Source organism: Ovis aries, chromosome 15 (assembly GCF_016772045.2).
Source record: "Ovis aries strain OAR_USU_Benz2616 breed Rambouillet chromosome 15, ARS-UI_Ramb_v3.0, whole genome shotgun sequence".
Taxonomy (NCBI): domain Eukaryota; kingdom Metazoa; phylum Chordata; class Mammalia; order Artiodactyla; family Bovidae; genus Ovis; species Ovis aries.
Window position 1 is genome coordinate 1,395,816 of NC_056068.1, and position 11,461 is coordinate 1,407,276.

The 11,461-nt window shown below is 38.6% G+C and overlaps 1 protein-coding gene across 3 annotated transcripts; it reads left to right on the forward strand.

The window, feature by feature from the left end:
* Positions 1–454: 454 nt before the first annotated feature.
* On the forward strand, positions 455–10,971 carry MSANTD4 (Myb/SANT DNA binding domain containing 4 with coiled-coils). Of its 3 annotated transcripts, none has more exons than XM_012095289.4 (3): positions 455–915; positions 7,797–8,419; positions 8,763–10,971. In XM_012095289.4, exons 2-3 carry the CDS (start codon positions 7,958–7,960, stop codon positions 9,336–9,338), a joined length of 1,038 nt encoding a protein of 345 aa, XP_011950679.2. In that variant the 5' UTR covers positions 455–915; positions 7,797–7,957; the 3' UTR covers positions 9,339–10,971. The 3 variants fall into 3 exon arrangements, with proteins under 3 accessions (XP_011950679.2, XP_011950680.2, XP_004016008.2); XM_012095290.4 differs by having other exon boundaries at positions 455–555; XM_004015959.5 differs by having other exon boundaries at positions 455–501.
* The last annotated feature ends 490 nt before the right edge of the window (positions 10,972–11,461 follow it).

An 11,461-nucleotide genomic window follows, 5' to 3' on the forward strand; every position in this document is an offset into this window, starting at 1 on the left:
CAGAAGGTGATGCTGGGCTCGGAACCAGCTGAGGAAATGCGAGGGTTCCACTTCCTCTTTGCCCTTTTAACAGGTTTGGGTCAAGGACAGGAATGGTTTGGAGATGAAGCTGACTGTGCTCCAATCGGGCAGAACGGCGCAGCGGGCGACCGCCAGGGGCCAATCCTTCCCCACAGCGCTCTAGATTGACGGGGCCCGGCGCCAAGGAGCTCCGGCGGGAGGCCGAGTCACGGGGGGCGGAGTCAGGGCACTAACCCGGAACGGCTTGGGACGCGCTTTCCATTGTGAGGCCGGACCCGGGTGGGCCCTCAGCCAGAACGGCAGCGTCCTCCGGGCCAACGGACGAGCCTCGTTAGACGAGCGGCGGCCGCGGCAGCCAGTGGCGTAGAGGCAGGGGCGGGCCGAGTCCGTGGGCGGGGAATTGATAAAGCATCTCTGTTTGCCACCCCGCCCCATACACACCCCAGAGGCGACGGCGGGGAGGCGGTCCCCGGCCTGCAGGTGAGCGGCGGTGCCGCGAAAGAGGCTGTGAGAGGGGCGGCCTCTCCGCGGACGGTAGGTGCCAGCGGGGTGGTGTCAGGCCGCAGTCACCCAGCCGCTGGCTTTGGACCCAGCTTCGCCGCGTCGCGGACCACAACGCTCAGGAGAGATAGAACTCGGCGCTTCAGCCTGACCTGGGAGGGTGGGGAGGGCCCAGGCCTCTGCAGCAAGGCTGGAAAAGTTTCCAGGCCCCTCTCAGGGATCTGATTTGCGGAGCGAGCACTCTCTTCCAGGTTGCCCTGTATCCTGTCAGGTGCAGCTGTGGCTGTGGCCGAGTCTGTGGCGCGCCCCCTCCTCCTGGATGGCCTCCTGGGAAATCAGCCTTCCTGTATTCTCCCAAAGGGCTGTTCCAAAGGGAGAGGATGGGAGTGAAAGGTACTTTATTAATGTGATAACAGGGGACTCTTAAGTAAACTTTAGCCATTTACCTACCACAAGTTACAGGCAGGGAGTTGAATGTCCTCTGAGAGTATAGTAGAGACAGTAGGGCCCGGTGTTGGTGGGAGGTGGGACACCCACGTCAAAGAGGATTGGGGGAAGTTTGTAGATTTTGTGATGTTTTTCTTCATGCACAATCTAATGAGTACCTAAAAAAAATTTTTGACCCAGAATTTATTTCCGATTTTACTTAGACCTCTTAATTCTGTCTTATCATGCGGTATTTAGGAACTTCATTCTCAGGTGTTAGTCCTTAGAAAAAAATTACCCAGGTGTAATATGCCTTTGGTGGCACACCATCTTCACAAGGATTATGCAAGTGAACTACTTACACCTATTTTCACCCAATAAAGAATGATTGTGAAATGAGATTTCAGGAAAATGGCTGTTCTCTGTGATTGGGTATGGAAAAGCTATGAATTTTTAGAGGTTGCAACTACTAAATTCCCTTTTGTAAAGATACGGAAGACAACAAATATAAAAGGGATAGTATTTGACATCTAATATGGCTTTTAAAAATATTTTGTGAGGTATTTAGCCCCAGCACCAAGAATATGTGCCTGGCACGTAGTAGGAGCTTGATATATTTGAATAAAATTATTGGGTAATGGATGATGAAAACCCAAACCGTTACATGAGTACAAAAATGTAAAGGAGAAGAGAGAAAAAAATTCCTGAAAACAGCTTAGTTTCTATTCATGCAAGCATAGCAACCAAATATCAACTCAAGGTTGCTTTGATTTGGGTACTATCTTACATTAATCAGAAGGTGTCAAAGATTTTCACACAATTAAGCCATGACTGACCGGAAGTCTAAGATACCTTTTGATATCAATTTCAGTGAGGTAGAAAATGTGTGTTAAACTGCAAATGCCTTTTATCAAGAGTTCCTTAGTGGTCTAGTGGTTAGGGTCTGTGCTTTCATTGCTGTGGCCCAGAATTCCCTGGTTGGAAAATTCCCATAAGCCATGCCTGTCAGCCAGAAATTTTTTTTAAAAAGTGCATTTTATCAGTGAACTAGTTCCATCAGTTTGGTATAGAACAAAGGGTTAGGAACATAGGTCAAAGACAAAGGGATGCGGGAGTGCACAGAATATGCAAATGGTAGAAACTGCTGCCCAAATTTTAAGAATATATTGACTCAGGCATAGTTTTAAGAGGATTGTTATTTCTATCATTACACAATTGATCTCACATTCTAAGAGCAGCAAAATCTGATTACAGATTTTTGTCTAAATTAAGATTCTGTTGGCAACTGTAATCATTGTTTATTATGCACTTGTATTTTGTATGTTATAGTTTGTGTAACAGTGCTTCCATATAAAAGGCATACATATTGCTTGAATTTCAAAAAAAAATTAAGAATTTTCAGATATATTTGCCTCTTGCAGTAAGTTTCTTAGCAAAGAGTAGGGCCTTTCAAGCCAACCTGACATTTGTCCCCAACCTAGTTATTTAACATTGATTCCTGATACTTCTGCCATGTATTACTGCCCCTCCAAATAAAATGCCAATTCCTTCTGACAACTTTCCTTGATCCAACCAAAAATTACGCCTTCTGAACACCCAGGATATTTTGTTAGTATTTCTCTTCATGCACTTTTCCTACATTCACATTATTCATCGAGTAAAGAAGTATTCATTTACTGTGTCCAGACTATACTAGGAAGTGGATAATAGCTGATATTTGTTAAGGGCTTATTATATCTTGGATATTATAAGCTTTTTGTTTGGGTTGTCTCATTTACTCCTCAAAATATTGTAGTATTCTATTATTTTTCCCATTTACAAAATTAGGAAATAAGTTTAAAAGGTTAAGTAATGTATTCAGATCATAGAGCTTCTAAGTAGTGGAATTAATATACAAGCCTTGGTAGTCTCTATTTAAAACTTTCTGTTTATAGTCTCCATTATGAAGTTTTTCATGTAAATTTTATGCATTTATGTTTTAATAGATTATAGATTATTTGTTAGAAATAGTATATTCATCTTTGATCCATTATTGCTTTTAATGTAAAGTAAGTGATTATAATAGCCTATTAGTGGAAGCATGTGGCTAGGCCAACAAACAGCTATATGACTGAGATAAATGACCATATATGTGATCTCTAGAGCTGGTGAATGATGGTGGACAGAGTGAGTGAACTTGTAGAGCATAGCATGTTCTGTCTAGAAATATTCTTAGGTTGAAAACTGAGCTTCTGTGAATATGTATACAGCGTAGACATAAATATATATTCCTTTTCTGATTTTGTTGGCTTGCATTAACATACTAATAATGTTGTGCTAAGCCATATTCATAATCTAATTGGATATTCCATTATGTGGCTGCACTGCAGTTTATTCATATAATCCCTTATTGAATATTTATATTTTTACCATACTTCTACCTTTTAAATGGTTCAAGAAGCCATTTAAATATCTGAAACATTCTGTATCTTTTGGAAACAAAAAGTCATCCTTAATTTGATATGGAATTTGGTGTAACTTTAGCAATCTTTTCTATTTTTAAGGACATCTGGCCTGCTGATTCCATTTCTTAAATATATTTTTAATAATCTGCTCCTCATTAGTTCATACTGCCTAAGTAGTTCTTCATAGCCTATTTATTTAAAATATTATTTTCAGAATTTCGTATAACTTGTTAACTGTTATGTTATTTAGTATAGTTATAGGGTAGGTAATTTAAGGTCTTCACTTAATCTCATAAACTGCTTCTTGCCTATATTGACTTGGGCTGCCTTTTTCTTTAAATATATACTTTGTCTGTAGCAGTTTGCTTTGCTAGCTTACCTTACTTGAGTTATTGTCTGTTTGATTTTCTGCTCTTTCCCCTCCCTCAATCACTTTTTTATTTATTTTTATTTTTTTATTTTTTCTGTTTCATGTCTTTATTGACAAGAGGGGTGGGGGAAAGGGGTCACAGCATTTCAGACTTTATTCAAAGACACAAACGGCAACAAAGGGCACCCACAAGTGACAGGCATGGTCCCTAAGGCCTGGCTCTAAGGCCATCCTAGAGGGTGTGGGTGACTTCTCAGCCCTTTCCCTCAGCATCTGTCTCTTCCTCCTTTTTTATTTTATGTTGCATTTTTACCTCCTATTAGGCACAATGTTATGTATTGAAGATACTGTCTTTGGAGCAGGTGGGGTACCATCTTCTAGATCCTCATAAGGGTGGAGCAAATGGTAGAGGAAGGAGGAAATGAAATTTGACTGCACTAATTCTTTGAAATGTGATGCAATGGTCCTATAGGTACTAAAGAGAAGTATATTGGGGCTGGTTTAATGATGTGCAAATAATGTGTAAATCAGTTTTCTTCAGTTCCTTTTTTATGTTGCTTATAAATATAGTGAAGAAAGAAAGCATTAGTCTTTCAGTTGTGTCCAACTCTGCAACCCATGAACTGTAACCAGGCTCCTCTGTCCTTGGAATTCTCCAGGCAAGAATACTGGAATGGGTTGCCAGTCCCTTCTCCAGGGGATCTTCCTGACCCAGGGATCGAACCCAGGTCTCTTGCATTGTGGGTAGATTCTTTATTGTCTGAGCCATCAGGGAAGTCCCATAAATATAATATTTAATGATTATTATTCAGTTGCCTCTAGAGAAAAGCAATATACTTGCCCAGCTCAACTGAGAACTTGAATTACATAAGGAATGTTAGGTCAGTGCTAATTAAATGAGATCCTCTAAAATTACAAGGCTTCTAGAATGTTCACTAAACTGTTGTAGGATCAGATGTTAAAACATGCCATTTTCTTATTTTTTATTAGGTAATATTTGAAATATTGAAAAATCATGTAGCTTTAAGTATACTAGTAAACCAGCTCCTTGACCACTGAAAAGAAAAACATACTAGTTTGCAACATTTGTCCATTTCTGTGTTGTAAATACTGCCATCTTGGCCAGTTTCTAGTTCCCAACATGACATTACTGAATATGGAGTTGGGAAGTGTACAATGACCTTCACCAGCTCATATCAGCAGGCTCCAATATACTCCTAGTTTATAAAGCATAGTAATAAAGACCAACAGATTTACCACTTGACCTATGAACTAGAACAATACCAATATTATTGTGGCCTTTTTCTTCCTTTAGAGATTTGCCTTTCATGCAATAATAGTGAACTTAACTTACTGTGTGCCATATTTTACTAAATCCTTTAATCCTTATAGTATTTCTATGAAGTAATAATATTATTTTATCAATGGAATTGCACATAGGGAAATTAAATAACTAAGGCACAAAGCTAGGAAGTTGTGGAACTGGGATTCCAACCAGGCATCTGACTGCACAACGTGTGCTTATAACCATTACACTGTGCGTTGGAATGTGTGCATGCTCAGTCGTGTCCAACTCTTTGTAACCCAATGGACTGTAACTTGCCAGGCTCCTTTGTCCATGGGATTCTTCAGGCATGAATACTGGAGTGGGTTGCCATTTCCTTCTCCAGTGGGTCATTGGCGGGAAGATTCTTTACCACTGAGCCACAGCCTGTTTTGATGCTTTTTTGATGCTTTTTAAATGTATGAATATGTTTGCTTATACTCTAGTGACAAGAGGCTTATATTTGACTGTAATGGCAGTATTTGCTAAGACAGGATCAAAAGTGCTGCCACTGTTTGATTATGCATTCTAATTTAGTGGATTTCAATTTTATTATTAAATGTCTCAAGTAATTGGAAGTCTGCTTTAGAATAGTTTGCTGCAATCTTTTTTTTTCCTGTATTTTTGCTTGCTCTGCCCTTTTTGTGGGTGTACAAAATTGACAGTGACTTTTTAAGGGTTTATTTTCTGCTCTTTTAAGGTTTTAGTTCTCTCTGGTCTTCATTTTATCATCAAGGAGTAGTTCAGGAGATGGTTACTGTACATCAGTGGTTAGAAACAAAAAGATGCATTGGTGGGCATTTTTTTGATGATGTTACTAGACACACACAAGATCAGTTGAATAAGTATTACTGGAAACCTGGAAAAAATGCATACAAGCAGTGAAATCTTAATAAAAAATATATATTTTTTAGAGTTTAGAAATAAAGGATTTGCATCCATTTTTAAGCCCTGGAGAGAAGAGGTTTAATAGTGATAGAAAAGATTTGTGCATTTACTGATTAAATTTAGTTACCTTACTATACTTTTGCTTCAGTAGAAAATACTATTTATACTGTCAGTTACCAGAGAAATATTTTTCACTCTACTAGTAAAATTTTAAACTGGCAAATATTAAAGTTTTTCAGTGAAGAAACTGTGGTAGAGTGAAACATAACTGATTGAAACTTTGGAGAGTTTTCTGGCTACATATAGAACTTTATCCAGACTTAGTGATGGAACATGGAATTTAATGATACTGGTATTTTTTTTCTATTGGCAGGAGATGTTTATGATCCTACAATGATAGAGCCGGAGGGCACCTTAACAGCATACCCTCTCATTTTGTAAAGGGAGGGAAAAAAGAAACTCTGTAGCAGTGATCATTGGAGTGAATTTGAAGTCACAAAATGTGGTTTGTGTGAATGTGTGTGTGCAAAGTCACTTCAGTCGTGTCCAACTTTGTGACACTATGGACTGTAGCTCCCCCAGGCTTCTTTGTCCATGGGATTCTCCAGACAAGAATTTGGAGTTGGTTGCCATTTCCTTCTCCAAGAGATCTTCCAACCCAGGATTCAAACCCACATCTGTCTGCTGCATTGGCAGGCAGATTCTTCACTGCTGAGCCACCAGGAAAGCCCTTGTTCCTCATTACATACTTTAAAAATCTCTTTACCAAGGAAAAGACCCATTCAACATCTTTTCCAGTTTGTGTGCCTTCCCATAATGCAAAGGTTAGATAGCAGAAAAACTACGTTTACCAGCTATTGTATTGAGGATCTGAATGTACTTTAGATTCCACCAAACAGATACATTTGTATAAGACTTGAAATCAAAGTGTGTGAGAGAATCAGGTGTTTAAAGCATTTGTTTACTGATGTGGGTCAGCACCATGGCTTTTAAACTTTTGCAAGTATTAGGATCATCTGGAAGACTTACTGAAACATAGATTGCCAGATCTTGCCCCCACAGTGCTGTATTCAAATGGTCTGGGGTGGGGCCTGAAAAGTTTACTTTTTTAACAAGTTTCAGGTATACCCTCTTTCAGTCTTATATTTTTTTGCTTTTTAACATCTAGTGGTCACTTTGGCAGGTTGACTGATTTATTCATTCAAAAGTGTTTATAGTATGTATGCCTGCCATGTGCCAGGATCTCTGCTAGACTCTCGAGACAGGATGGTGAGCAGAAATATTGCTGTCTTCTGAAATTAACAGTGAAATGGAAAAGAGACACTCTTAGTTGTATATTAGCACAGGTGTAACATTTAGGTGAGGAAAATGAGTAATTTACTTGTCAGGAGAGGATTCACTGAGGAGCAGATGTCTAATCTGCAAGCTGAACGATGAGGAGGGATTAAGTAGGCCAAACAGGGAGCAATCTATTTTCTAGTCAGAGGGAATAGTGTGTACAAAAACCCTGAACAGGGAAAGAGATTGACAACAGTGGGTGACTTAAAGAAGGCCTTTGCAGTTAGAGGATGATTTGGGGAGAGCAGAAGTAGGGAGCAGATCAAGAGTAAATACTGGCAGTTAGTTAGGAACCTTTACAGCAGCCTAGGTGAGAGAAGATGGTAGCTTGGACTGTGGTAGTGCTGGCAGAGACAGAAAATGTAGTCAGTTTTAAGCCATATTAAGAGGGCTTTTGTTTGTTTGTTTTTAAATTATATAACTTACTGTGTTAAATATATTGCAAAAGTTGCAAGCTGATTGATTTTTACTTTTTTCTCTTTAGGAGTCATCCAGCCAGCCTGTGCTACTAGATGAATGGAAAACTCTGATTTAAACAAAGTACTAACAAGGAATTGTCCTTGATTTTTGTACTTTGTAGAAAAATTCTTCCTCAAATTCTTTTCACATCTTTCCTTACTGTAAAAACTGCATTTAAGTTAGAAAATGAAGCAATTGAAGAGGAAAAGGAAAAGCAATTTCAGTGTACAAGAAACTCAGACCCTTTTGAAAGAAATTACGAAAAGGAAAGAAGTAATTTTTTCCAAGCAGCTCAATACAACAATTAATGTAATGAAGCGAATGGCTTGGGAGGAGATTGCACAGTGTGTGAATGCTGTAGGAGAAGGAGAACAGAGAACAGGGACAGAAGTGAAAAGAAGGTACCTTGACTGGCGAGCCCTTATGAAGAGAAAGAAGATGAAGGCGAACATTAAGCTAGTTGGTTCAGGGTTTCCCCTTCCCACATCTGATTTAGATGACTCTCTCACTGAAGAGATAGATGAAAAGATTGGATTCCGAAGTGATACAAATTTTGATTGGCAAAATGTGGCAGATTTCAGGGATGCAGGTGGATCCTTAACTGAGGTCAAGGTGGAAGAGGAAGAAAGAGATCCCCAGAGTCCTGAAGTAAGTATTAGCCTATGTGAACCCTCTTTTTATTTCTTCATTTCTGATATGAGAGTTTGTTATAGACCGAGAACAGTTAAGAAATTCCCAGATTTTCAAGCTAACTTTAAAAATAGTACGTAACAGAATCATTCCATTTTTTACTATCTTACCGTCATTAATCTCTTCTCACCTCAATGTACTCTTGTAACTGTACATTATTAGTAATGTCACACAGTTGTAAATATCAAAATTCAAAATAAATGGTTTTGTGTGCTCAAATACAGAAAGCTTTAAAGAAATGCCTAAACAAATTTAAAACCATGAATATAAATAAATACTGAGAACTACTTTTCTCTTTTAGTTTGAGATTGAAGAGGAAGAAGAAATGTTGTCATCAGTCATACCAGATTCCAGGAGGGAAAATGAACTTCCTGATTTCCCCCACATTGATGAATTTTTTACTCTGAACTCAACACCATCTAGGTCTGCATATGATGAGCCCCATTTGCTTGTAAACATAGAGAAACAGAAACTAGAATTGGAAAAACGAAGGCTTGATATTGAGGCTGAAAGACTGCAGGTAGAGAAGGAACGCCTACAGATTGAGAAAGAGAGGCTGCGACATTTAGACATGGAGCATGAGCGACTTCAGCTGGAGAAGGAGCGGTTGCAGATTGAAAGAGAGAAGCTGAGGTTACAGATAGTCAACTCAGAGAAGCCATCTTTGGAAAGTGAACTTGGTCAAGGGGAAAAGTCCATACATCAGCCACAGGATATAGAAACTGAGAAGTTAAAACTTGAGAGAGAACGCTTACAACTGGAAAAAGATAGGCTGCAGTTTTTGAAATTTGAATCAGAGAAGCTGCAGATTGAAAAGGAACGCTTACAAGTAGAGAAAGAGAGACTACGAATTCAGAAGGAAGGACACTTGCAGTGATTTATCTAGGTCTCCATTTATCAGATGTTTGTAAACCATAGGTTTCAGTTTAAAAATCATTGCAGGATTAGCTGTATTGTTGGTTTCTTTTCCCCTGTTTAATAATAGTGTTTTCAGTAGGAAAAAGATGATTATTTGTGGATAATTATATGCTTAAGTCTTCTATGAAAACTATGTGCCCTAGCATAAACAATGTAGCAGAAATTGTTGTACTATACTCTTTAGTAAAATTACAGTCTTGTATAATCTATGGACTCAGTTTACAATTATGTCTGTGTAAAATTCTAGCTCAGTAGTTGTTAACTGGGGGTGACTTTGCCCCCCCCAAAGACATTTAGCAATCTCTGGTGACATTTTTTGGTTGTCAGGATTGGAGAGTTGGGCACATTGCTACTGGCATGTAGTATATAGAGGCTAGGGATGCCTATATCCTGCAATGCACAGGACAGTTTCCACCCTCCCCCCTAAAAAGAATCATCAAATCCAAAATGGCAATATTGCTGAAGTTGAAGAACCCTGTCTTAGCCTGGCTGAGCACCTCTTCTAGCTATGTTTCAGTTTCAAAATGTTAAAACCGCAGATATTTATGTAGGAATTACTTAAATGGCCCCACACTTTAACTATGAAACAGTATACTATATTGACTATAGGTGTGATGAAGATTATAGATGTTTTATTCCTTTGTTTCCATCTGTAGATAATGTGAGAGTCAGAAAAGAATATAGGCAACATCAGAGGTTGTCTAAAGTGGGTTACTTTGCAAAGCAGTTCATTCATTTAGCCTTCAGTGCTTTAGAAACAGCACACATTTTTGTAAGCTTTACGCTTTCTTCTGACTCCATTGACTAAGCCGGTAGTTTAGACAAAAATTGTCATTTCAACCATGTACTGAAATCCTAATATACTCGTTTGAAGCTAGTAAGAATGTTACCAGTTTAAAAATGGTGCCAGTAGTCAATGAACTGAAGCTCAGTAGTTGGTCATTTAATTTTTAAAATAGATAATAACTATTTGGAACTGGGAATGGGGGTGGGGGAGAATGTCCTCTGTATCCAATAGTAATGATGGTGATGAAATAATTATAGTAGTGGTGTATTATGAATTAGGGAAGCACTATTGCACACTATCTGACATAATCTGTAGAAAAAGTCTTGAGAGTAGTATTCCTGAACCTGAGGCTTAGAGAACTCACACTTCACTTAAATGACTAATTTCATATATCTTGATGCATTTTGTCTTTGTTCCTCCCTGTGAAACAGAGTTTGTATCTTTAGTCAGTCGTTTTGGTATTTATTCTGAGACCGAGGGTTTACTTAATCTGGTGATTTGCCTTCAGTCTCCTAAAGGTAATTGTTCCACTGTCCAGATGATTCTGACGTACACTAAAGAGAATCACTGCATGAGATCAATTTGTATTTTCCCATTTCCAGGATAAGTAGCCTTAGTACGTCTGTTCTATTGACAGATACTACCTTGATTCTAAATTGGTTCTTGTTAATTTAAGAATGTCTTGAAACTATCTGTAACATTTGAGTATGGTATATGAGGCCAAAATATACATTTTAGTTACCTTGCGTTTGGAATAGTGTTATTTTTGTATAATTGAAATAAATGCTTCTACCATATAAATGAATTTGCTGATACTAATTGTGTGAATATTTATCATTTTAAGTGATGCTCAATGCCGTGAGGGTTGAGGTTGTCAAGGCTGGAAGAGAGCTTTATCCTGGTGAGTGGGGGCAAGGGGCCTAACATTTGTGTTAGGGATTATGCTATGTGCTTTTCATGCATTATTTTGTTTCTTAAGCCTTGAGTCATTTTGGCCTGATTTTTATAAGAAAGGAAACAGTAATTCATCAGTTTAATTAAAGAATAAATAATGGGCCAAAGAACTAAATAGACATTTCTCCAAAGAAGATATACAGATGGCCAACAAACATGAAAAGATGCTCAACATCATTATCAGAGAAATGCAAATCAAAACCACAATGAGATACCATTTCATGCCAGTCAGAATGGCTGTGATCCAAAAGTCTACAAGCAATAAATACGGGAGAGGATGTGGAGAAAAGGGAACCCTCTTACAATGTTGGTGGGAATGCAAACTAGTACAGCCACTATGG